At 37.7% G+C, this 27,266-nt stretch overlaps 1 protein-coding gene across 5 annotated transcripts in view; it reads right to left on the bottom strand.

Annotated features, from left to right (window-relative positions):
* The window catches only part of cfap74 (cilia and flagella associated protein 74), a 55,631-nt gene that overhangs the window by 17,064 nt on the left and 11,301 nt on the right, over nucleotides 1–27,266 (bottom strand). For all 5 annotated transcript variants that reach the window (XM_028013107.1, XM_028013886.1, XM_028014691.1 and 2 more), the window contains 9 exons: nucleotides 22,938–23,004; nucleotides 22,423–22,512; nucleotides 21,509–21,694; nucleotides 20,725–20,821; nucleotides 18,511–18,593; nucleotides 17,030–17,152; nucleotides 16,803–16,924; nucleotides 9,802–9,930; nucleotides 696–783 (listed from right to left, as the gene is read on the bottom strand). In XM_028013107.1, the coding sequence (XP_027868908.1) occupies nucleotides 696–783; nucleotides 9,802–9,930; nucleotides 16,803–16,924; nucleotides 17,030–17,152; nucleotides 18,511–18,593; nucleotides 20,725–20,821; nucleotides 21,509–21,694; nucleotides 22,423–22,512; nucleotides 22,938–23,004 (985 nt within the window). The remainder of the gene's footprint in view (nucleotides 1–695; nucleotides 784–9,801; nucleotides 9,931–16,802; nucleotides 16,925–17,029; nucleotides 17,153–18,510; nucleotides 18,594–20,724; nucleotides 20,822–21,508; nucleotides 21,695–22,422; nucleotides 22,513–22,937; nucleotides 23,005–27,266) is intronic.

Below are 27,266 nucleotides of genomic sequence, written 5' to 3'. Positions count from 1 at the left end.
GTTGAAATCCGTACTGCATGATCCAGCTGTGTTTTTTATTCTCAGTGTGTATTTACTAGCAAAAAAGAACCTTAACTGTACATTATCTCTAGCGATCAGAGACTCAAACTCCAGTAATGTACTTTTCTCTCTTTCCTTTAAAGACTGTCACAGATAGCACAGCAGAATAAATCAAGCTAAGAAATCAAGTAACTATGTTACTTTCAGTTGTTATAAAAATGCTGCATGTATTAAACATGACTTAGCAGAAATTTAACTTCACGGTTTGATGCCTTGAAATTGTCCTCTGTCACTTTAAGAAGCTCCTGCTCTCTCCGACACTGCCTTCAGCACGTCATCATAGCAACGCTATTATAAACGTTCAGCCTTCTGTCATTATCAGCCTTTTTAAAAAGAAGAAACTAATGCATTTGGCTGCTGCATGCCCATATGAAGCAAATGAAGTCATTTTCAGTGAAACAATGTGGGGTAACCTTTATGCTTGGCTTATTAGCGCCTGTGGAGTAACTGGGCCTTGAGGGCGTGAGATAATTTTAGCCTGTTACCAGCAAAATAGGTTACAACCTTCAGTGATGCTGCTTCTGTCAAAAAGTAGGACTCAAGCACCACCACACTTACATGGGAAGTGCACTTTCCTCAGGATCACAAGGAGGCTTCCTGTGAAATGAGTAGAACATGTAAAATATGATACAAACCTGTCCTGCTACTTGCACTGTCATTGGAACCTCCAGGACGCCTGTGTTACTGTCAAAATAATTCTGAGCATCTTTGGACAGGGATTGTCTAAGGAGAAGGCAGAGAAAGGAAAAAAAAAAAAACAACAGTGTGAGAACAGAGTCGTTTATATAAAGCAACGCTTTTTATAGTCACGAGCGAAGCAGTGCAAGAATCTAAAAAAAAATGCTCTAACAATATAGGTGCAACACTAACTTTCCCAAAATATGATTTTCTTTACAGATGCCAGATCTCAAAAGTCAAAAAGCCAAGAGCCGCTCGAAGGCTTTGTCAGGGTTAGATTCAGATTCAGACCCTGAAGACCCATTAAGTTACTGTAACCCACGACTGTTAAGATCGGATTGCCAGAGAAAGCAGGGGAGAGATGAAGAGTGCGCCTCCACACTACTGTAGGTTGTAGCCATGGTGATGAGAGACGTAAGTATGATTCAAAGAGGACACAGGCTTATGTAAAACTCCTTTCCCTCAATATCAGCAGGAGTTGAGTGCTGCTCTCATGATAACATGTACACTGGATATGTATTTATAATGTTTGCCTTACATTTATCCACCAACTCCCTTTCTTTTTAACTTGAATAAATTGTTTATTTTCAGAATTTTTATTAATACAAAAGTGACAACAGACAGATATACAGTAAGAGTAAGACAGCACTAACATACTACCAACCAGTGGTACGTCATATTAGCATGTAACAAACCAAATGTCGGAAGAAAACAAAGACAGGTGCGATTTATACAAAACACGATGTACATATTCTGGTGTATCACATCGATATCATGGCACCCTTATCTCATAGTAACAGAGCAGTATAATGCTACTCTGTGAATGATATTGTATTCAAAATGGGTGACCAGATTCTACAGTTTTTGCTGAACCTCATAGGCTACATCTAAATTATTCCATTTTGTAAGTGATTCATTATGTCTCTCATCGGACAAAAGGCGAGGGTTCATAATCCTTCCAGGTCAAGAGTATCACCCTGTATCAGTGAAGCAAAGGAATAATATTAGACTAGTAACATGTTCTCGTTACTAAATGTTAGCGTATAGCAACAACATGGTTGTTAAGTGAGCAGATGTGCACTCATTTTTGATGAAGGCAAAGAAATTATCGTATGAATTGCTAGTTTGTAGTTTGTTTGGCTTGGTTTTAGTGAAATCTAAAAAACCAATCAATCAATAAATCAAATTTTATTTGTATAGCACATTTCAGCAGCAAGGCATTTCAAAGTGCTTTACATCATATCAAACACAGAAACACAAAGTCATCAAGTGGGGGGTTCTTGCTTTTGCATCCATAAAAGGTTTACCGGTTACACTCCTACTGTGTTATATGGAACAAAATACCTAATGGTATTTTTATTCCCACTCACAATCACACAGTTTAAAATGATGTAAACAGCCTTTCAACGGGCTTCCGGCATGAGGCTCCGTACACCTCTTTCACAGAATTTCGAGCCGGGTCGTCCCTCACGGATTTTTGTGCAATTCTATGGTACCTGTTAGTGTCTGGAATTTACAGCAGAAATTAACTTATCAGACATGTATGTAATTGCTAAATTGGCTTTTGTAAAAATTTCAAAAATTCTCTATTCAGTTACTTGAATCCCTCCAAGGATAATGAAATGTGCATAGTTCCTCTGTGAATAAATAAATAAAAAAGTATAACAGTATAACCGAATAGAGGTAAAGCCAAATCTTTTTGTTGGGACACCAAAAATCGCAATGAATGGATATATTACAGACATGAAACATCTTTGCCAATTTGGCTCTAAGTAAATTAGAATGGTGAAGCCTTTAAACTGTATTAGGCAGTGACGTACAAATAGTGGATGAGTGAATACGATTGATGCAAGACTCCCAGATCTTGTCAGTAACCTGTATTCCCAAATCATCTTTCCAAGTCCTCCCAGGGAGTGAGAGAGACTAGCATGAAGCAAGGAATTGTATATTTGTGAAATTTGCCCCTTAGTCGTTGACCGAGCTTGCAAGCAATCCAATATTAAGAGTTCCCTTTGTGCTCTTCATTCTGTCTGAAGTCTTGAAAACTGTTAAATGTTTCAGAGATATCCACCCGGCATTACTGTCATACAAAGCAGCACCTTTACAGTCGCATGGACAGGTTTCTGTCTCACATTTTCCATTCCTCACCAATATTGCAAACCTGTTCAACAACAACAACAACAGCACCGCAAAGCCAATAAGACCACTGCCTCTCCCGGCAAAATGAAATCTCTGCAATTACGCAGTGATTTTTTTCCCTTCTCTCTTTCATAACTTGACAAATGAGCACAGAGGGTACATTTAAAGAGGCACCGTTGTTCTGCCTACTAATAGTGTCGCTGCTGGAGAGTCACTCTTGAATTAGCTTGGCAGGGCCGAGTGGAAAAGCCTGGTGGGGCGTCACCAGGCCCATATGTTCGGAGAGAATTTGTGCTACAGATTTGCCCGGTGTCCTGCACAGATCTGTCTTGCGTGCTCCTCTTCTTGATTCCCAGATTATCCGCATCAAGTCTCGGGTTTTTCAGTCTTTGGATGATATGTTTAAGATTTGTGGAGGACACAAGTGGAGAGAAATACAATAACTGGAATTTCAGAAGCACAAAACAAAAACATGTCTCCCAAGTGTTTCACAGAAAACCATAAAATATCCATGTTTCTCAGCAAAATCCTGTGTAATCCGAAAGGTTAGGACCATTTGTGATGCATAATAAAAATTAAAATAAGCATTTATCAGAATTGTACCTCTTTTCATGTCATTTAAATAATACTGAAATTTATTTTACCATTAAAAAATTGATTAGGAAGAGGATTATAAACAGATTATGATCATTGCTTGATTGAGGGTTAGAAATGACAAAAAATAATGAATAGTTAATGCCATTAATAAACAAACTAGCCATTTTGGTTGTGTCTTTCTATCTTCTAAGCCCTCTAAAAGTTTCTAGTAGTGACGTAAGCAGTGTGCCAGTGGCAAACAGCACAGGGGAGAGTCGTTCGCCGTAATCTGTAATAAATCATCCTTGTAATCTCCCTTTTATCAGCTGGAACCGCCGGGGTTGGCCCCGCTGCTTGCTCTTCAGAGATTACACCTAAACCGCTCAGACAAGCAATCCCATTCAAAGGATCCCGTCATCAGGTTTACAGAGCAAAAATAAGGAAACAGCGATCTCTTCATGCATTAGATTGGGTAGTTGTTTTCGAACCAGAAATCCGGGATCAAAGGAGTTGGATCACATGGGGAGGAAATAAAGCAGACAGGCTGAAAAAAATACAGTGGCTTACATAGAAAAATCAAGTCTACTGAACTTTTTTTTTTTTACAATGGAATCTAATTGTTATAGACCAACATAAAAGAGTGTATCACAGGGAAGTTAAAGAGGTTTGTTAGAAAAAGTGAGTGAACAAACAGCATTATGAAGACCAAGAGACACAGCAAACAGGTCAGGCATAGAGTTGTGTTGAAGTTGAACTTAAGGTATTTTAATGGGAAGAATAGGCAAAACTATTAACCTCTAAGTATAAAAAAGCGGTAGATGCACACCCTCCTTTCCCCTCCTAAAGACCTGTATCTTTCATTGCAACAAAAGGTGGTTATACAAATCATTGACCAAATAGAGTTGCATGTAAAAGCACATTTTCAGAATTTCATTTGGGAATATTTTGAAATTCCCAAATTTCAAAGGTGCTTTCCTTCCACCTTACAATTATTTACCTCTCTATGTTTGTGTATTGTTTTAAATCCCCCCAAAAGTACTGCAATTTTGGAATCTGCTTTTGTAAAAGGACAAGATGCAGCAAGGTTAAAGATACAAAGTATCTGCAGGTTTTAGCATGTCAAATTAAGACTTTTTAAGACCTTAATCAATATTACCTTGAGTGAAATTAAAGCAGAAAAACCCATAAATGTAGAGGACAGTTGATCGCGCTGCATAACAAATAAGAACAGCAAAAATTGAAATTTCTGGGTTCTCTTGGCAGCGGTTTTCTGCTTCTGACACTGCATATGGCTCTCTAGAGCTTTATCCAATGTAGTGTTGTCGTATTGGATGGCCACTTAAGTGAGCCAGTGGCAAAAACGAATGTTGTCCAGGCAACCAAAGAAAAATTTTGATAGATGCAAAAAAGCTAGCTAATTTACTGGGGTATTTTAGCAGCTACCAGTAGCCTTCAGTATCTTATTCAGAAGATACTGAATAAGTGGTGTATTTACATGTATTTGAGTATGTAAATTTGATAGTAAGGTATTGTATTTACACTTAGAAACATGAAAGTCTTTATTATTATTATGGAGTTTTTTTGTTGGTGAAATGTCTGAAATAAATTATCATCATCATCATCATCATCATCATCATCAAGATGTCTGCATACAACTCAAACTTTTGACTGACAGAAAAGTCCAGACCATCAGTTCCTAAAACCATACCTAAAAAACCTCGTTAAAGTGCACAGGAAGTCAGCGCAAACTCTGCCGGACCGTGGTAAAAAACATGTGGGGTCCAAATGACCCCATCTCTTAAGACCGAGGGAGAGTTAATGAAGTTTAAGAGAAAGATGATTCATTCTCCTTAACAAAAACAAAGAAAAAAAAAGAAGTCCATAAAGTATCAGCAACAGCTGCTCCACACAGCAATAAAAAATCGACAATTTAATGATAAAATTATAATGAAACACACAGCGATTCAATCAAAATCCTAGCAGGGAATAGCAGCATGTGAGATGGTACTCTGGATACTATGAAGAAGAAATTATGTAGTGCACATAATGCTTTGGATGTGTGAGGAAAAAGTGTGGGCTGGCTGGTGACAAATAAAAGTGGAGGAAGACAGGGAGAGAAGGGATGAGGCAAGAGAAGGCAGCTGAACGATGTGGGTAGCTTGAGCACAAACCCCTCACAGGAGGAAACAAGAGTGTGTTCACTCTCTCCCAGAAGCCTGAGGAGGGCAGAGAAGGCGCAAACACCTGTGTGAAGAATGAAAGCTATGAGTCATTTCAGAATCCAGATTTAACAGTGTGCGTGTGTGTGTGGAAGTGTGTGAGCGTGGATGTGACAGTGAGTGGAACCAGTGCAGATAATGAGGATTTGGAAATCCAATCGTGCTCCGGCTGGGAGAAATGGTGGTGCCATTTTAAATGACACACTGCCTCTGCATAAAACAAAAGCAAAGCGAGAAAAAATTAACAGATCGGAACAGAAGATCCAACCATGACAGAGGGAAAGGAGGGACACAGCAGGCTGATGTGCTGAACACATTATTTATTTTCTCTTCTCAGACTGTGTGGTGCCAAATTCTATTTTGGGTAAAGGATGCTCTTTTGGTTCATGAAGGTCCTCTTTTAAAAAATTGTTTCTAAATCTAATCCAAATTTGTTGTTTCTCACTATCGTCCTTACTGCTGAACTGCAGACTGAAGCTTTTATGTTTCTGATCTCCGAGCTGATTAAGAGGCCGTATGCCCTCAACATATGGAGACAGGCACACTCATATGTTCTTTCAGGTCTTAATGGGTCCATGACCCACAAGATCCCTCAGCATAACTTACTGCCTTGTTTTCTCAAGCCCTAAAAGACTTTAACCTTTTAATCTGGATTAAGAAAAAAAAACATCCTTACCATTACTTTCCATCCCTGTGGGTTGATGTACGATCTGGGAATTTAAGTAATCAGCCTCCAACATTATCCACCAAGAAAATGCAGTCAATCAAGTTTTGCACAGCCAATCTTTCTTAAATCATGGACTATTTTTGCAGCTTGCAAAATATTTTGAGTCATGCCATCAAGTGGTTGATCTATCACAGGAAATTACCTTCATGGTGAAAGTGAGACTGAATTCATTTAAAAACAGAGGGCAGATACATTAGCGTTAGCTTATCATTACACAAAAACCTTTTCAGTAGAGGAAGCTGCGCGTCTTTTTAAGAATGTAGCCGTTTGTGTCAAGTCTTAGATTTCTGGATGAAAATTACAAAGCTATGCATGTTTCAGGTGAACACTGCAGTAGCTTTCCTGGCCCTGATAGAGAAGGCTACGAGGCTGTCCTGCAGCAGTTGATATTTTGTGAGGAGAAGTTATACACCGTGGTCAAGAAAAACAGATGAGAGTTGCCATACTCTCCCCAAGCATGTGTGGGTTTTCACCAGGTTCCCTGCAGTCAAAAAATCATGTAAATTAAGTAGATTGGCCACTAGAAACTTTGTGGGACTGTGTACATGCATGATGGTTTGTTATGTGTCACTCTGATGATCTGTTAGGATTTTGGAGTAAAGCAAGAAAACATTGATAGGCAAGTAATCTCTGAACTACTCTGCTAAGTGTTTCATAAGTGAGCATAAAGATCTTTTTGTTCTATTCAGACATATAGTGCTTTAGTGATGTTGCAACCACAAGCTTTAATGTACTGGGATTGTATTTGATAAACTAACACAATGCTTGAAATGGAGGGACAATGATCAGTGGTTTTTAAAGCTTTTACAAATAGATAAAGTGGGATGTCAATTTATACTAAATTCTCTTTATTTTAATACCCCTGAAAAAAGTAATCAGAGGCTACCACTCTGTAATAATTAGCTAAGCTTCCTATTAAATCACTTTATAAAATACTATCTATGGCATTTCTTGTTCAAGACAACTTCAGATATTATAAAAGGCCAACAGTTGCCAGAACAACAACTAAGTGCAGTGAAGTGGGTCTGGAGACTTAGATTACATAAGCAGAATCAGCGCCAGCAAAAAAAACAAACTGTGGTGGATGGCTGAATGCTATGAGAAGTTTCATAAAAACAGGGAGGGACACAATGAATATGGAGAAGTAAAGGAGCTAACACACAGAGAAAGAAACCCAAAAAGTACAGTTAAGGGTGAGAGGCCAAGAAAAAGACAAGCATGAGAGTGTGAGAGAGTGGGAGAAGACAACGCAGGAGGCAAAGGCAGCCAGAGTGAAAAAAGTGTGATGCACAGGGAGTAGGGAGGGGGTGGAAGCTGTAGTTATGTTGGAAAGACGCACCATCACAGCAAAAGCAACAGTAGCAGCAGCAGCAGCACGAGTAAAGCTGTCCTCTAATCCTCGTATTAAAACCTCTGCTGATTCAATATGACAGATTACTGACATTTTTCCACTTTCCTCTTGAGTTCCCCTGCTATTTGACGACTGGCGCGTGCCGCTGACATTCTGTTTGAAGTGGAGGGAAAATTTTCTCATTGTTTCCAAAAAACACATCAGCCCAGCTATTGACATACAAAGCTGCCTAACTATGAAGAGAGGGGAAAAAAATAAAGAGGGTGGGCAGAGGAGCGCCCACGCAGAGGTTTTTACATATTGCACGCCTCTCACATTCACCCTGGGGGTCCCCTGTCCGCTCTCCTGGCTTTCAAACTCCTGCCACTCCATCTATATATAGAGCCTGGATTGTTGTTGAAAGAATTAGCAGGTCCTTCAAAGTCATTAGACACCATTATCAGAAGCCTTGATGGCTCTGCTGTGATGAAGTCACTTTTATATCCCCTGTCTGTCGGTTAGATACAAATGTATGCACTTTAAAAACTGAAAAAAGTTTCATAACGTCATGGTATGAACATAAAATATGAAAACAACAGTACACAACATGATCTCTGGTTCCAGAATAGTCGGTCTGACTTGGAAAGTACAGTAAATTCAGTCCAGCTTTCTTTTAGCCAGCTGACTCTTAGTTTACACTTTACAGCAGGCGTGTCCAAAGTCGGTCCTCAAGGGCCGGCATCCTGCATGTTTTTGTTCTCTCCCTGGTTGTAGTAACAACCTTCTCAGCTTGTCAATGTTCTCCTAAGGCCTCTAATGAGCCATCATTGGATCCAGGTGCGTTAAACCAGGGAGAGAACTAAAACACACAGGATGGCGGCCCTCCAGGACCGACTTTGGACACCCCTGCTTTACAGCAACAGGTGGGGGAGGGGCAGCAATGTGTAATTAAATGCTCCATGAAACCTGTGGAGAATTGATCCGTTCTCCCTGCTAAGTTCTTGATGTATGCGGTTGAAGAAGAGTCAGTGAGTTGAATTCATGAATTCCATTTAATAATACCAAAATACAGCTGGTCCATTTCTCATGCTACCGTTAGGAGTTAGCAGGACAAAATGGCGACAAGCAACAGTTGGTAACTACCTTTGTTAGCCTCTGTCTAAGCTACCCTCTAGAGAGGGCGTTCCATGTCATATCCTCTACCCTTAGCTTTGAGAGCGTTTCCTAACATGTCATTTCCTTTAGCTTTAGCTTCGCAACTAGCGAATAGAGATAGAAGGAAAAACGCAGAATTATTTATTCTCAACAAACCCAATTAAAACTCAAGTACTTTCTTTGGTACCCCATTAAAAGTACTTTAGAGATGGTACGACATTAAATTTGAAAGGTTTTGAAACTTGTTTATTTTCGATAACCCCAGGTCTACTAGCCAAAACCAGCAAAGTAGATTAACATCGGATTCCCATGGCCTTTGATTAACTTCTAATTAGTGGAAATCTTTCTTTATGTTTTTTAGCCTGGAAAAAAAATGCATAGCTTGAAATTAGCCTAAACAACAACAATAATTAGTTTAGCTAGCCATTTTTCAACCACAATTTTGACATCTTGTTTTTAAGTGGAAGGTTGCTAATCTTTTACTTTTTATAACCATTTTTACATGTTATTTGGATGAAAGACAGCATCAACACTTTATGGTGATCATTTGAAGGATTTTTAAAAATATATTTATCAAAATTAAAGCTATTGTACTTAGAACCTGAGATTAAAGTAACAACTCAAGAGTCTTTTGGCAAAGAAAATCAAAAGTTGACAAATAGCTACATTTTAAGATTTAAAATTTAAAGGTTTACAATTTTACAACCATTTTTTTTTTTGATCGCCCAAAACAAAAAAACTTTAAAAATCTCAAAGAATCAAAGCCTGAGGACTGACGCCCGAGTTTCCTCTGAAGAGCAAAACACTTTGCACTTTAATAGAAGGTCAACAGAATCTCAGCAACTTCCCTTTACAATAAGATTATCCGTGCTTCAATGGTTCCATTAACATTGCATCCTCTGTGTGTCCTTCCTTACCTTGGGATGAATTTCAGCTGGGCCTTAAAAGTTGACAGAGCCTGGATGAAGCCACGTTTTGGTATAATCTCCAGGTGCTTCCTCATCTCCGGGCACAGATCAAAGGTCAGTTTAAAAGCTCTGTTTTCTCTGTCATGCAAAAAGTGTACAGTCTCATTAGACGGCTGCAAAAAAAAGGTGCTTTCAGGTGAGAGACTGATTATATATGACAATCTATGTAGTTTATGAAATCTTTAAAATTACATAAATAGAAATAAAACATCTAAGTGGTTTATGAAATTTAAAAAAAACACAGAACTAGAGGTCAAACATCTGCCAAAGTAAATATATATAATATTACATGAGGTGGTATGTACCTCATGGTCAAAAATCAAATAATTAAATGAATGTCTTTTATGATTGGAGCATACTATAAGGATTTATTTAAAAAAATCTTTTATAGGTTTATGCATTGAACCTGTGAAAGGTTTACAGGTTGACAATCGTTTTCTTGATTGGCACCAATGTGCGTTGCCTTGTAAAGAATATAATCTTCAAGTTCAAATCATTTTCAGATGTTCAAACAGACGGCCGCAATAATTCAAATGTCTCTTCATTTTAAGAATTCGCAAAGACATCCAACTAGGGAGAACTGTTTTGTGAAGGCGGGATTTGTACAACAGCACATTTGTGTCTGCTTTCATCTTCAATGACACACAGATGAGAGAGGAACCCCAGAATACACCAACAGAGGTTTCCGTTTTTGACTCCCCTCCCTCAACTGAACTGACCCACTTAAACGGTCGGGTCAGCCAGATGCTTGCTTCCCCGAGGCAAGGGCTAAGAGGGACACTTGGGAGGTATTAAGTCTCGGTTTGTGCTCCATCTAAATGACAACCTTCAAATAAACCCTTGGTGGAATATTTATGGCAACATAATCAGTTTGGCCATTGAGCCATTCCAATTAACAGGATCATTTGGCTGATCTGTAGTTTTTACTTGCAGAGTGTGATAATTTTATTTCCAAGTCAATGCCAAATTTATATAACAGTGTGTTAGTTCTGATGAAACATTTGGCAATATAAATATCTGAAATACAAATGGTAATTTCTCAACATGTGTGTTTTTACCCTACTATTCAATAGAAGGTAGTAATAATAATAATTCATTGAAATAAATTGATATTTTAGATACCAGTCAAATTCGCAGAAACAACTTCAAGAAGTTTTGTGTGTTTTACTGCTAAATACTAGTTTAGAATTTAAATTTTATTATTTAAATTTAAATTTATGATTTAAATTTATGATAAATCATTTTTATGATTTATAAATCATAAAAATCCTGTCACATGTAAAAAATACAGAAGAACCCTTCTTATAATTATTCAATGGGGAAAATAATCCTACATTATAGTTATTTGGTTTTTAACAGTTCTCTGTACCACAATTATTGGCAACCCTTCTACTAAAACTTGGTACAACTCTCTTTTGTCGATAAGACAGAACTTAAACTTCTACTATAACATTTTCAAAGGTCCAGTTCCTCTGTTATGCTCTCTTTCCAAAGATTTCTTTTAAAAAACAAAAGGGATCTGTGGGCTGAAACAGCCATGGAAGAAGATTGATGTTATGTCTGCTGTGCATTTTCTTTGTATTTTATTGAATCTTTATCCTGCTAAGAAACCAAATGAAAATTCTTCTTTGCCAAAGGCCGCAAGATTTTTATTGTAAATGCCCTGGTGTTTCAAAGACTGTCCCCATGGAGTCATTGCAAGAGAAATAGCCCAGAAATATCAGGTGTGTTCGCACATGAAATCTAATCTTAGTCTGCTCTGACTGAGCTGGTTCAGTGTAAAATGTCTCAATAGCATCTACTAACTTCCACACAGTATGCTTGACATGTGAGAACAAAAAAAAAAGCTTTTTTTTGCAGCACAACTGCTTGGGGTGTAGATAACATCCAGTGGTTGTTATGGAGACTCCAGACATACTCTGCTGCGGTTCTCTAGCAGTGAGCTTTAGAGATTTTTTTTTAACCTTCCTTGCCATCTGCTTGACTGTGTGTGGTGGCAAAATAAGCAGCCTGTCTAGTGGCAACTGGCTAAGAAAATTGGACCCTTGTGTAAGAAAGCTAAATTAATTTATATAGCACTTTTAATGCAGAGGATTTGCAGCGCTTTTGTAATTTAATTACAAGCATATCTACAATATAAAAAGAAATACTGCAAACAAGTGCAAGTGTCAGAAACTCTGATCAATTTAAAGTGAAAAAATGTTTCAGTTACATTTATTTTCTGAGTATCTAAGCGTTATACATACGTTTGGCATTAGCAATTTTTTTTGTGAAAAAAATCAAAAAACAAACAATTATTGCTTAAGTTAGGATTTTTATCCCGCTTGAAAACAATGTACTCAAATTAAAGTTAAAAATATTCAACTGCAATAAAAGATGAATTTCTTGTCTTTTTACACGTTCTTACCAAAGTCACCAATGAATATGATTTGCACCTTTCCTTTCTTAAATGACAATCTCCTGTGAACATGCAAGAAAAAAATGCATCCTGAAAGTCCTCCAAAAACAATTAGGAAAAGTTTTTAATCTGAATATTCTCTTAAAATGTATCCTTACAATATCACTTAAAATGTTAGAGGTTCTTCCTGGAGTAAGCATGGATCTCAACCACCTCATTGGTCCTTTAATTAGGTTGTAGCTGTGGAGTAATTTTGGGAAACCAACCGCTCTCTATTTGAGCATAACAGCTTTCACTGTGGCTTGAATTCTACTGTCTTGAAATGGTTTTGTTTCCCTTTCCAGGCTGACAAAATATACATTCTTTAACTGTTCATGAAATTTCTTTTGAGTGGGGCATGCTGTGTTGCTTTTCTGAAATCATTTAGTTGACTCGGCGTTCCTTGGTAGGTTCTCTCAAAGGAAAATCTTTATTTCTTACTTGTGCAGGTCAGACAGTCATTTAACTCTTCCGCACAAACATAAAAATCCTACCTACTTATGTTTTATACCTGTGTGAGGGGGTACATCCAACTTAGATTGTGCACAAAGAAATTAACAATTATTTAGGATTAAACAAGGAGTACAGTTATATTTCACACAGAGCCTTGTTGATTTACGTAGCTTTTTAAACTTAATAAATCAATTATCATTTGCTTTTAGTGTCTTTTGAGGATGACAAAAAAGCAGTAATAGAAGAAAGCTGAAAGGGAGCAGATCAAAGCTGTGCATTGTACTCCATGTCATTGGATTGGGAGACATAATCTGCACTTTAGGGAACTAGTTAACACTCTCATGCTTTAATTTGAGCTCTAATTTGAATTAAGTTTCGCATATCATTAAATAAGCAACTCAAGAAGCAGGATTTTTTTTTATTAGCAACAGTTTACTGTTGCACCAGCAACACATTGATCCTACTCCAGAAAGCTATTTAAACAGGCCTCAGGATGCCTCAAGATGAGGTGTAGCACGGTCACTACAAACGCAATAAAAAGACAGAAACCAAGAATTTGTAGAAGAAAAAAAACCAAACAAGATTGTTTATTTTTTGAAGGCCTTAGTTTGGGCAGGAATGTTTAACCCCCGAACTGGTGCCAGCAGAGGAGGCGCCAGTTTCAATGTTTTCTGTTTCAATGTTTGAAACAGAAAAGACAAACTCTGCCAACTGTGCTTGGAATATTCAAATCACTGGTTCACAGGCAAAAGTCAAACACTGCATATCTTAAAGCCTCTTAAAATTCGTCCAATTCGTTAGAGAGACATTCAAATCTCTGGCACACAGGCTGGGTAGACATATTCAATCTTGCTTTGTGTTGCTCTCTTAACTAATCTGTCACAAGCTAAAGACTACTTGTGGGATGGTTATCTATTTAGTGGGGGAGCGAGTGACAATTTTAAATAATGAAAGCAGCGGCTCTCTCATTGTTCATCCCAAAAGCCTGCCAAGCTATTTTGTATTCAGATTATTGTCTTGGAGGCAGAGTGACATACTGCATAGTTTGCTGGTCCAAGCATTAGCATTTCTTTACTTGAAAAGCTGCACTTCATACTGACACTGTCATCATCATGTTGTCACATGTGCTGGTGTGCCAGCGCACCAGATGGCAGTTGTCACAAATCCCTAACCCTCACACACATACACACACACACACACACACACACACACACACACACTCCCTCCCCCACAGTGACATGACACAATGACTGTAGAGGTGATGGACCACTCTTCTGCAAATGGCACTGCCCCTGGTGCATTCTTAACCTTTGCTGTGCATCACAATGCATCATATCCATAATCAGAAAGGCTTTGTTTGAGTTCTGCGCTGCCGTGAAGAAAATCAAAGAGGATGTGAGCTTCCAGCTTACATTATCCCTAATTTCTGAACATTTATAAGCAGCTTCTACTTTTTTTGTTTTTGTTTTTATCTAATCCACGCATTGTTATAATGCCTTATCGTGGTTCTTTGGTACTAATGAATGTTAGAGTTTTTTTGTGTTGTGTTAAAATGTGTTGTGCTGTAATCAGTGGATTGCTGGTTCGATCTCTGGTTTCTGTAGTTAGCACTGAGAGAAGGCAGAGGAGTTTGATTTGTCACAAATGATCTGTCTCATTCTGTGTGTATGATGTAGAAGAACTTGACATATTCCTGACCTAAGTCAGTAGAAAATGTTTGGGATGAGTTAGAATGGAGATTGTGAACCAGACCAGAATATTAGTATCTGACCTCACAAATAAGCTTCAAGAAAATTCTAAAAAATTCTGAAAAACCTTTTCAAGAGTTTTGACCAGATATCATATTAAAGTCTTTGGATTAAGAATGGAATGTCGTTCAAGTTCGTTTGTGTATGAGGGCACCAGCAAATTCTTTTGCTGATATACTTCATGTTCAGGAGTTTATGTTTTGGGGATTTTGTGTATATTCTCTTTGATTTTATAATTTGCTCCTCAGTACCCCAGTAAAGGACTGGAAAGTCGTCTAGGGTGTATCCTACTTCTCTTGCTGACTCCAGGAGAAAGGCAGCAGCCCCCTGACAACCTGAACAGGATTAAATTGGTACAGAAAATGGTTGGATGGATGTAAGGTTGTCCCACTTGCAGCTTTGCAAAAACAATGTTTTCTTTTTTTTTTTAAATTTTAGTTAAAAATGTCTGAAAAGTGCTGACATTCTCTCTCAGGGCTCAGTGCCTCTTAAACTCTCTCCCACATGCTTGTCTAACAGCTGTGAATTAGACAGTGTTTAAAACAGACCTGTAATAGTCTAAGCCTGTTTTGTTACATAAAACTTGATTTATTGCAGACACGGTGCAAGTTTTGAAAGAAAAAAGTGCATGTTCAGTGTGAATGCTGAGAGGGTTGGAAGTGGAAAACAATAAGTATTCTGAGATTACACATCGAGGTGCAGAGAACATTATGTTTGGGAAATAAAGTGAAGTTACATTTATTTTTATATAAACATGACTACTGTTTTATTGTATTAATTACTAGCTTCACTTAAAGATGCAAAACTTTAAAACGGTTTAGTATTAAAATCAACTTGCTTATTTAGCGTATGACGATTTTCTTTAATTCAAAAATTACCTCATGAAGTATTTCACATTTTAGAACCACCAACTTCAATACATTTTCTAATTTTCTAATAATTTATATGACAGACCAAGACAACAGTAACACACACAACTCACACAGTGCAGGATTGGAACGCTGAAGGAAAATGATACGAGGTTTTCCACATTTTCTTTACCTATGTCTCCATCAACTTCGCATATATTGAGACAAAACATTGCTTAAACATATTCCTGTTGGATGGAAGGCATGTGTGTACATCAATTTTCAAGTCTTGTAATAGATTCTCAATTCGATTTAGCTCTGGACTTTGACTGGGCCATTCTAACACATGGATATTCTTTGAGCTCATCAGTTCCATTGTAGCTGTGGCTGTACGTTTAGAAAAGCTGTCCTGTTGAAAGGTGAAACTCCAACCAAGTCATGTCTTCAGCAGCCGCTGGAACAACATTTACACTGAGCATTGATCGTCCATTCTAGCCAAAATCTTTCCTTGTGAAAAGAAATCTCTGGTTGTGACCTTGAATATGTAGTCTTTTAGAGGGTCACATTCACTGACCACCAGTTTAGCTCTCATCCTACAACAAATATTAAGGAGAGTTAGAAACTTTTCTGGCATAACTATGCTGTTTAGCCGTTGCTGCAACCGGAGTCGAATTATCATCCTCTTTAGACCACACATTAGCGCTTTCATGACTGTCTGCTTTTCCTCATCCTCCTGTCTCTCTTTCTTGGATCTGAGTCTAATGTTAAGCTCGTTAACTCCTGTAACTTGCTGTCCAATTACTGCCGGACAGCTTTCTCTGCCAAACACAGCTTTTTTGCTCTCATCTGATCTGAGCTGAGCAGCTCAAGGAGAGCAAGCGTTTAGGCAACACTGAATGGTTGCCACGGGAGATTAAATGATTCCTCAAACATGGATGAAAAAAAATCAAAGCAACATTCCTGGTTTCTATTTGATGAGGAAATAACATTATAGCATAATGTAAAGCTCAAAAAAGTAAATTTTACATAATGTTGCCTCTTTACAAGCCCCACAAACCTTCACAGAACAGCTGTATTTGAACTAAGATTAAATGAACAGCTGAAATCTGTTTAGTAATTAGGCATTTTGTTAAGGTACATATTTGTGCTGGATTTTGTTAGTTGTATCAGGGATACCGCTTGCTATCTATAAGTTTATAACAAGTGATTCAGATCTTTTTTTATATAAAATAAAAAAAACAACAACTGAAAACCACGTATCATGTTATTTCCACTACACAATCATGCTCTACTTGTCTGCACGCCACATAAAATCCCAGTGAAATACATTAATGCATGAAATCATGATGAAGTATGAAAAGGCCCAAAGTCACTGTTTAGACTGCACCGCTGTCTTTTGTTTACAGGTAAAAAAAAAAAAGTTCAGTTGTTATGTTTTCAACTTTGTCTGTCTTTTGGACCCACCTGCTCTGAAGGACGATGGTGTATTGATAAAGGCAGTCAAAGGTGCAGATCTTCAGGTCAATGCTGGGATGAATAACCCATACAGGGTTGCTGACCGCCACGCCGCTGACATGGATGGGTATCTGTGTGAACAGGTCGTCAACCGAGACATACATTTTCATCAATAATCATTTGATTATATAATATTCTGCTAAATTCCCATGACATAACATCCACCAATAACATACTGGTTTTGTGTTTGTGTCGGAGAATCTGATGTAGAAGTCCATTATGGTCTCTCCAGGAATGGTTGGCTTGAATAAAATTTCCAGCTTGACACTTTGAAAGGGTCCAATTTCTCCTCCTCTTACCTAAAAAAAGTACACAACACAGCAGGCCCAAAAAAAAAAGGAAACAAATGTTTTTTTTAAAACTAATTTCAACAAAACATTTCTAAACAGATGTGGGGATTCTTCATAAATCTCCTAATCCCATTTTTCACTTGAATTTCAACAAAGGCTAACATAAGCATAACTTAATTTTGGTTTTAAGTCTAAGTTCAGCTTTGTCCAAGCACCAGTGCGCGTGAACTGGTTTAGTACACTGACATAGGTTTTAGCTCCCGTGTTCACAGATTAAAGCCCCAGACTGGAGCATGTCACACATGTCTGAGCTACAGTTGGAGCCATGAGCCATCTGCAGTTTTGTCCTGGTGCCTATTTGTTACATGGGAACTATGTGTCGGAAAAGCTGTTGTCAACAAAACACTCAATTAAAACACATATTATTTGATTTATGTCAACTGATCAGCAATCACCGTTGACTGTAATGTTAGTGTTTAATCTAACAGGATGTATATTCAAAAAAAAAAAAAAAAATCTAAATCCTCTTTGAAGTCCATTAAGAGGATAAGGAAGAGTTGCGTGCAGGTGAAAGGCTGGGCACTCCTCCATGTAACGTCAGTACATTGAGAACAATAAAAACATGCAGCGAGTGACTCAATGTTTTAATGGATAATCCACAATTTAAGATGCTGCCTTTAACCATTTGATGAGCACATATCTGTCAAAATGACAACAAAGCTGAAGGCATGCAGGCGCGTGCAACACACAGTCACAAAAAGCACAGAGGGAGAGGTGATGCACCATTAGACCCCCTCTAGAAAGATGTAATGAACCCTGATTGGCTTCACAGCTTCGTCTGGGCCACAAGGCATAAGCAGCATCATGGTTAGAACAAGAAAAGGAGCGCAGAGTCTTCAGTAGCACTGTAGTCAAGAAAATCAATCTTTGCACGCAGAATAGATCATACGTCGTGAAGCAGATCGTAGACAAAAGAACTAAACAAACGCATCTGTAGCTAAGAAAAATGCTCAGAAAATCCTCACTCGAGAGTGAGGGTAAATCCGTTTCTCGTGAGCTCATTGCTTCTCCTCTCCAATCACTACTGAAGAATCCACAGTGAAAACACATTCCTTGTTTCAAAATAACCTCACACAGCAGAATGAAATAAAAGTTTGAAAGCTTCAGACCATGAGAAGTATTATAAACCCAAAGCAGTTCTCCCACAGTATAAAAACATCATTTATATCAGGTTGTACAACTCATGCAGATACAGGCACACAGTTAGCAGCATGTGCTTTAAAAGCATTCCCCCACAACAATGTTCATTAAAGTTAGTTTTACATATTTTATTGCAATTCAAGTACGTGATACTATTCTACACTTACATTTCCAAGTATAATATCGCAGTAGTCCACCAAGGTCAGGTTTACGCGTGTGCCCACATCAGAGGAAAGGTGAGGCTTTATTTCTGTATAATATAAGAACACATTACAGAAGAACAGTGCAGGGTGACGATGCGTTGTGTTTTGGGGGAACAAACCGATCTATACATACAGACAAAATCAACCAAGTAACGGTGATAGAACAAAAAAACAGGCATAGTGCTGATCGGTACCTTCGGTTTCTCAACGTGAAGATTTAACAAACTGAAAACATAAAGTTTGGCACATTTGTATTTAAAGCAATGTTTTAATTTGACCAGCATGTTTTCACTGACTGGCAGCAATATTTACAGTTTGATAAATAGGGTAATGATGATAAAGACTGGAAGCTCATGAGAAAAGATGAATGGTTACCAATGTTAGTGGAAACACGCAAACGCTTGTGAGCAATTTTCTGAAGCATTTGGTTGTAATGCCAGCAAAATGTTTTACACTGAATTTTGAGAAGGGCTTAAGTAATTTTTCAACATTCAATAATTCATTAAAGTGTAATAGAGTAGATTTTGTTTTAGCAATAACAGCCCTAGAACATTGTCTTATTAAGTTATTATGCAGTTTAGGGACATGCACTGACATTCCCAACTAAAAACCATTTTTAAAAAATAACTTTAAATCTAAATATGGTGGAAGTATGAATAATCCAGTGTTTAACTTTATATGTAATGATGCAAAAGTGTGGATCTTGTTAGGATTCCTGTTTTTTTTTTTTCAGAGAAACCATTGAAAATAATTTCATAATTTTTCCCTTTAATGTGACAAATGACAATATGCGACTTTTTCCTTTAAAAAAGGAGCAAAACAAAAAGTCACAATTTCCCATGCCTGCTGCACATCACTTTAAATATTACTATATTCAGAGTGATGTAGCTCTGTTGTTTTATTACTTTGTGAGGCGGAAGCTCAGCTGGGAACTGATGCATTGCATAAGCAAGTGTTAATGCTCTTATTTGCCATAGAGGAGTCAAGGATTTCTCAAACATGCATGAAATAATCAAAGCAACATTATAACATGGAATAACAGGGAATAACATTATAACATGATATAAAGCTCAAAAAAGTCCTTCAAAGTCCTCCTTTAAGTATTAAAAACTCAGTATTTTAACAGAAGTGTGAATGTATACTACACATTTAAAAGCAAGTATATACTGTAATACCACAGATAAATAAAAAAAGTCACTAAAATAGCACTGCTTCCATGTTCTACACTCAGAAAAACATGACAAATTGTGAACTACTGACTTTCTGAAAATGTAATTAATTTCATGTGATTGACCAACGGAGAAGAAAGAGAGAAGAAAAAATGGAGATGCAGCAACACAACAGCCAAAGCCTGTAGAGCAGAAGAAAAAAAGCCCTGACTTGCTTATCAAAAGATTCAGCTGTGGAGAGTGCTGAGCACAGCGATGAAGACTTTAGATGTGCGAGGACACAAAAGAGGAGATGCATCCTTGTCGCCAGTAGGGAGAGCAAGGTGAACCCTGCGCTTTTACCGAGTCCTCCTTTAGGTTTTTGTTCCCACAAAGACCAGATGTCCCAGCACTGATGAAGAGATAAAGCCTCTGCTCTCGTCCTTCATTCTACAATCAGTGTTATGTAAACTCTCGGAGTGGAGCTACACAAAACATTTTTCAAATACAACTAATCTGCGTAGCGATTCCGGATTTAGACTCAACAGTACGCTGAGCATACATGCTAATATGCTGCTAATGTTTGCCATCTGCTAAACTAAAACGGTGCCCATTTCCGACACCTTTCACTCCTGCCAAACGCTTGGTGGTGCAAAATGAAAAGTGACAATTTCCAACTCTGCAGTGTCAGTCTGTTTGAATGCATACTGGAACAAATATGCACATGCCTGCTGCACTTTTGAGATTTCTAGTTGTAAGAACTTTGTGCAGTTTTAGCCTGCTAATTTTCAACATTTTTTTTGGCTAATTTTCTGAGTATCGGAACAAATTTAGGAGTATCTACATGAAATACACCAAATTTGAGGCTGTAAAGTGATCGGGTATGGAGACATTAAAGTTTAAATACTTTTGCCAGGCACTCTGCAATTTATCTCCGAAAGGAATCTTTTACATATTTAATAAGATCCTCCATAAGTCTTGTACTTGTTAAGCACTGTCATTCGTCTTGTACGCACTGCAGTATTTTTACCAGATTCCGTTGGAAGACTCTGCTGCTTTGGATGGACCTCCTCTAAACCCAGCGAATAAGAACTCTGGCTCCTGGAATAAGTTATGTTTTCACTTCCCTACAAGCACAAAAAAAAAGAGAAACACTTGTTCATTACTCATTCATTTTGTGCATGAAGGATTACACTGTAACTTCCCACTTTAAGTTAGAATAATGCTGAACTATTTGAGTCCTTTTACACAATAATTCATTTTACTTTGACTTACTTTTATTACTTATAGTTTCAATGTAATACATAAAAGGGGAGAAAATTTTCGCAACTTGTGACACAAAAATCCGTGACCTGCTGTAATAAATCTTTCTTTGAGTCAGAAAACAAAATCTTACCTGGTATTTTTGGTGTAGTTTCTAGTGCAAATATGCTTAGTACACTTGAAATATGGCAAAACTAACTCAGAAGTACATTTTCAGCACCACACAGAGGCTTGTTTTAAGTCAATAATTCTTTAATATTGATGAAAAGTAATATTTCAGAGGCAGATTATTTCACTTGTTAAATGGGAAAAATGTCTTTCTATAAATGAAATAATTTCCCAGTGGGACGAGTACTTTTTAAAATCAATGTTAAGAAATCATTCACTTAAAAGAAGCTCCTATAACTTACTGAAAAGTGACTTGTAAGTTAGTTTTGTCTTATTTCAAGTGTGCACTGATGTCTGCACTAGACACTAGACCAAAAATACTTCATAAGGTTTTGTGTTTTTGCAGTGTAGAGCAACTTCTGAGTTTTATACTGATGGCTGACCGGATCTGTGTTGGCAGAATCCTGGGATGGCATCTGGGCATGCTTCCTTGCCGGAGAGAGATGCATGGAGGTGCCCATGCTGAAGAAGCTGGCCAGCGCTCCGTTGTTGGTCAGGGTTATAGTCCGTGAAACACTCTGGCCGACAACGTGCGAACCAAAGTCAATAGACTTGCAGTCAACCTCCGGCTAGACAGAAAATATCCACAGATAAACACTGTTTAGTCAGATGAGTTAATTGCCAATTACTGACAAGCTGCCACCTCATGTTCACAAATGTTTTGATGCATTAACAAATAAACCGATTAAAGAAGGTGAGCTTAATTAAACTGGTGTACCAACTTAGTCATGAAGTGCTGTTCCTATGAAACAAGATGAAAAGAATACAGTGACTAATAGTTCAGTATCCTCCTTTTTCCTGTTCCTCTTCTGTTCCTTTGGACAGTGCTATGAAGTTTCACCTGTGAGTAAACATCTCTCCTGTGTGTATCTCTACCATATGTGCTTGTTTTTTCCTGTGCCAGGTTGTACTCGGCTCCACTGTTCTCTCGAGTGTATAGCCTTTTTTTTTTTTTGATGCTTCTTAGTTTTTATGCCCACGAGATTTAGGCTTGTTTGGACTGAGGTGCCGTGTACCAAACCTGTGAAGTTATCACTCGCATTTTTTATGTCGTCTCCAAGAGTACAACTGAGACTTGCCTGTGTCATTATTATTTTATATTTATTTATTTTATTATTTCATGTAACAGACACATATCTAAGTACTAGATGCACACTGTACATGTGTGGTAGAGTCAATACAAATGGACAAAAAAATATTGCATAAAAGAAAAAGGAGAAAATTAACCAAATCAGATTAGAAGGCTAATTAAACAACAGGTAAAAGCAATCTTTTGGTTTTTAATGAGTCTACTCACGTTGCATTTCTTTATGGTGCATCTGACCGGCACAGAGAAGGGACCAAAGGTTGATTCAAAATAACATTCTCCCTCCAGGTCTTCATTAATCTGCAGCGATCAGATAAGTGAAATTGGGTTCTGACATAAGAGGAAATAAACATTTCATTTCACTAAGCTTTTGCCCGTTTACTTTTTTGGGGTAAAAATGTATGTATTAGCTTAAATTTGTAGTTCGCATGTACGTTCAACCCAACAATATGGACCCACATGGCAAATGGTTTGGAACCACTTCAGTGTGAAAGATAACTCTGTTCTAACAAACAGAAGATATTATTTTAGTACCAAACTACTAGTTTAAAAAAATGATTTAAAAAAAAGGAAAGGCAAGACAAGACACTAAAAGACCTTACAAAGCAACAACAGTCATTACTTTGCATGTTTACAAGTGCGTCATAGAAAGTGTGTCCCAATATGCAGGACATTTTATGTTTTTCAGCCTCTTGGTGTCTGAATAAAGTGCTCACAGGACTTACCAAAGGATGGAATATAACCAGCATTTCACAAGACATCCCAGTAGATAAAGAACCAGGAGGCTGAAACCTGAAACAAATAAAAGATAGATTTTTAGACAACTTACCGAACAAGTAATGTTCTCATTCCAAATATGAACTACAGTCATTGTAAAAGGTTCTAGGGTTTAAATGTTTAAAGGATCTCACTTTCACCTGGTTCAAAAATGGTTTCTTCAAGAGTACAAAAACCCCACAGAACCCCATGATTTACTAAACAAGGATAGAGTCAAAATAAAAAAGTCTATGACCCAGAAACCTACATACGTAGTACAGTCTGGCAAATATGTAAAATAACAAAATAAAAAAGGGTCTACTCACTATTCCCAAATCTGGAAAAGTGTGATTTATTATAGATGTTCGCGTTTATTTTCATTCACAGCACAGAAAATTTTGATGGAACCTGAGTCAACGTATAATTCTGCAAACGGTCCAGTCAATTTCCAGACCTTAATCAAATCAAGAATCTGTGGCAAGACCTAATTGAAAATGACACTCTGCCTCACCTAACTTACTACTACTTCTCTGCAGAAAAACGAGGAAACATTTTTAAAATCATAAATTATATAAATTGCTTCGCATTAAAATTTATGCATCAAAGGTTTTGGTTGTAACGTGAGAAAACGTGAAAACATTTAGTGGACATTAACACTTCGAAAAACGTTTGTTCAAGTTAAATTTGCATAAAATAAATGGCCATGCCTAATTTGACAATCTGTAAAATCAACACACAGTCTGAATATCTTTCTGTACTTACAGAAAAGTACAGTAAGCAAATGGACCAGTACGGTAGGTTTATTTTGGCCTCCCATTTGAAGCTGTTGGTTCAGTCCTCAGTTGGGGAACTTGGGGCGGATACAGAGTTTACTGCTGTGAAATGGAAATGTATGAAAGGATCCCACCTGGTCACTAGGTGGTAAGTGGAAAACGTCTTATTGTACCTCATAAGCATTTCCCTTTTCATCTGCGGGTAAAAAAAAAAAATAACCAGTGCTTTTGCTATTTTCTAACTTCAAGACAGGTGGCATGAAAAGACATGCGAAGAAAAATAGAGCAGTTCACTTGGGATTAAATGCTGAGCGAGGCAGTGTTTGAAAAAGCCTGCTACAGCCCTATATAAACTGCTGCGAATGAGGCCAGCGTGTCCGCTGCAGAGGACTGAAACCATGAGGCTGAAAAATGTGGTTTTACAGTACCAGTGACAATCCTGTGTGTTGAATTACACAGTTGTAGCAATACCCCTCGGCTTCACCCACAGTAAATCGATAAGCAATCTACTCAAAAGCCACAGCTAGAGATCCTCGTACACATTCACAGCCACTTCTAAAACTAATCTACAGCAGCTTCAAAACTGTGTCGGATGTGTCTAAACATCTGAAATAAAACGTATTTCCAAAATACTCTCTATCCTACGTTAAATTAGTTCTTTTAGAGGGGGAAAAAACAGCTGAAGAGCTAAAAGAGTAACTTTTAGATGTTTTTCTTCCAACTCTAGAGATCCTTCTTGAGGCCAAATATTGCAATATTAATTTGATCAGAATTGACAATGAAACTACTCAACAGATTTTGCTGTTGAAATAAACATGACCCCAGAAGAAAACACTTAAACTCAGAATCCATCGTAAACAAGTGTACTAAAACAACAAACAGATCTAAGCATCAAATGGTTTTCTACTGTAAGTAAAATTAATCATACCTCATTTCAAGTATTTGGGCATACAAAAAAAAATAAACAAATCTTGTCTGTTTGCACATTTCAGAATTACACAAATAAGCCCTTGCATACAAATCTTGTGCATTAACGAGGAGCGCACCATTTACGGTCAATGAGAACATTTCAACACCTCATTAATTATTCAGTTCTTTACTAGGAAATGCTTAAATATATAAATGTAAAATTCTTGCAGGAAAAGTGATTTAAGTACACGTAAACAAACAAATTAACCCAATTTTACCCAATAAGAAAGAAGACATTTAGTTTGAACAACCTGCGTCCAGCAGGTTATCTCCTTTGGCTGAAATAACTTCAGTGAAATGCTTTTAGAAACATAGACCAGTCCCTGAGGAAATTTAGTTTAGATCTTTCAATGTTCCTTGGAGTATATTAAAAAAACCTGGGTTAATGTTTTAAACTTGTGAAAGTATTTATTGCCAAGATATACAATAAAGTGCTAATGTTTGTATAATTTTCAAGTATTCTTAACTTGGACTAGATGAAAAAAAAAAAATGTTATTATGTACTCAGATTTTTGCTCCAGCACTTCCTCTACAGGTTTATTTGTTATCTCACATCTGAGTTCAGGAACACACACAACCCAGAAGGATGTTTTCCGCTCAGACCCCCATTTCTAACACGTGCTAGGAAGAGTCACTAAACGCAGCATCTACACTGTGGCTTTTTACCAAATCTGGCAGAAACCAGGCTTTCCCGGTTTGTGTCTCAGTAGAGAAACGATGAAGTGGAGCCCACTCTGAAATGGGTGTTGGAGGGGAGGAAGCCATTTTTAGAAATTCAGGGGGCGTAGAGGAAACCATGGGCTGATGAGAAAAAGCCTCGTTTGTGTTGTTCTATGTGGTCATCACGACTGATCTCAGTATTGTAGGTTTGAATGTGTGACTAACCGGGGTTTTACACACTAGTACACATGAATAATCAAAGGTAGGTGTAAAACAAGATAATTACCTTCCCTGCAATTATAACCAGTTCTGGTTTTTTTACAATTAACAATCGTATTTCTGTGCTGTTTATCATGTTCTCTGGCTTTGATGTTGTACTGCGATTGGTTGTATGCTGCTTCCTGAAGTGATGTGTAAACATTATATTTCACCAGAGAATATTACTGCAAGAGAATCCATCTTGCCAGGCGCCAAGTTATGCCTTTGTGGCCACGGCAACGCTGTTTAAGCCACTTAACAGTGAGAAAAACGGCCCCTAAAGAGGAAAGTGTAAAATCTCAATAGTAAATAATTATACTAGAAATCTGCTGGGGGTTTTTTCTGAATTGATAGAAATAATGGTAAAGTGTCCTCAGAAAGTATTCACACCCCCAGGTTCCCACATTTGCACCCACAAGCTTCAATGTATATTGTCAAAATAATGTTATTGACAAAGTAGAACAAAGTCCAGAGGAAAAAGGTGAATGCGAAGAATGTAAAAGGTGTGGCAGACAAGCTAATTTAAACAGCTGCTCTACTGAGAATTTGTCAAAGTTGGTGTGTGGGTCGACTTCTTTTGCTAAAACACAACAAATTCTGCAGCATGTTAATGTTGTCAAAGTCAAGCTAGCTTAATTGACCTACTTCCCTCTCCCTCTGCATTTTTTTTATTAAAACTGTTTTCTGACCTTGTTATTTAGTTGGTTTGATAATTAGTAGCAAAGCACTGTGTCCAATTTTTAGAAATATATATATAACATGCAAAGACTTAAGATTTAGCGTGTTATGTTGACACCAAGACAGCTACAACCAATGTAGCTGGGATCTTTTGCGTGTTAGTTTCCAAATGTGGCCAGAAGTTCATGTCTGTTACATGTGAGTAAGGAATGGAGAACTAGAAGGTGATACATTCAGACAAGTGATCCCGCACCCGCGCTCCATAACAGTGTCAGTAGTTTCCAACTGACCCTTCCATAGCCTACAAGACTCTTCATCCAGTCAGGCAGAATGAGGAGAGAAGTCTCCACATCAAGCCATGAAAGACCTATTGGGAAAGCGATCCTCAGAGAGTGACCTGGAGAACAATGCATCTCTGCTTGGTCTGTGAGCTGCTGGCAGGCATCACAGAGAGGAGATAGAAGAAACATCGACTGACTCATTTGTCGGGGACTCATAAGAGGAGCTGTGCGCGTGGTGATCCAAGCCGGCGTCCATATGTGGGAGGACAGGCTTTGCGTTCACGCATATTCCATCATTTTTTTAAAAAATGACAAATGGTGGCAGGGTTTCTATCTGCTCATGGAAGAGAGAGTGCTAATAATAAGTGTTCTGAAGGCTTTTAACAGATGATGCCCATTTTTCCACATGTTAATTTAGGAGGCCACTATATCACAATTATGCTGCATTTCTGGAGCAAATTCAACACTCTAAAGATTACTAACTCTATAAAGTTTTAATAGCTAATAATAATAATGTAACACATGGAGCACGGTTGACTAAATATGATAAAAGTTATATGAGGTGAGCAGTGCTGTTGATTTGTGTTTCTTTCATCCACTGTATAAAAGAGGAACAGTACATTTTTCATCAGATTCAGTTTGTTGTAACTGTAATGGTAAACTATGTTGTTTTATTAAC

Source organism: Xiphophorus couchianus, chromosome 1 (assembly GCF_001444195.1).
Source record: "Xiphophorus couchianus chromosome 1, X_couchianus-1.0, whole genome shotgun sequence".
Lineage (NCBI taxonomy): Eukaryota > Metazoa > Chordata > Actinopteri > Cyprinodontiformes > Poeciliidae > Xiphophorus > Xiphophorus couchianus.
Note: the sequence above shows the minus strand (reverse complement) of the source record. Positions and strands in the feature narration are given on the sequence as shown.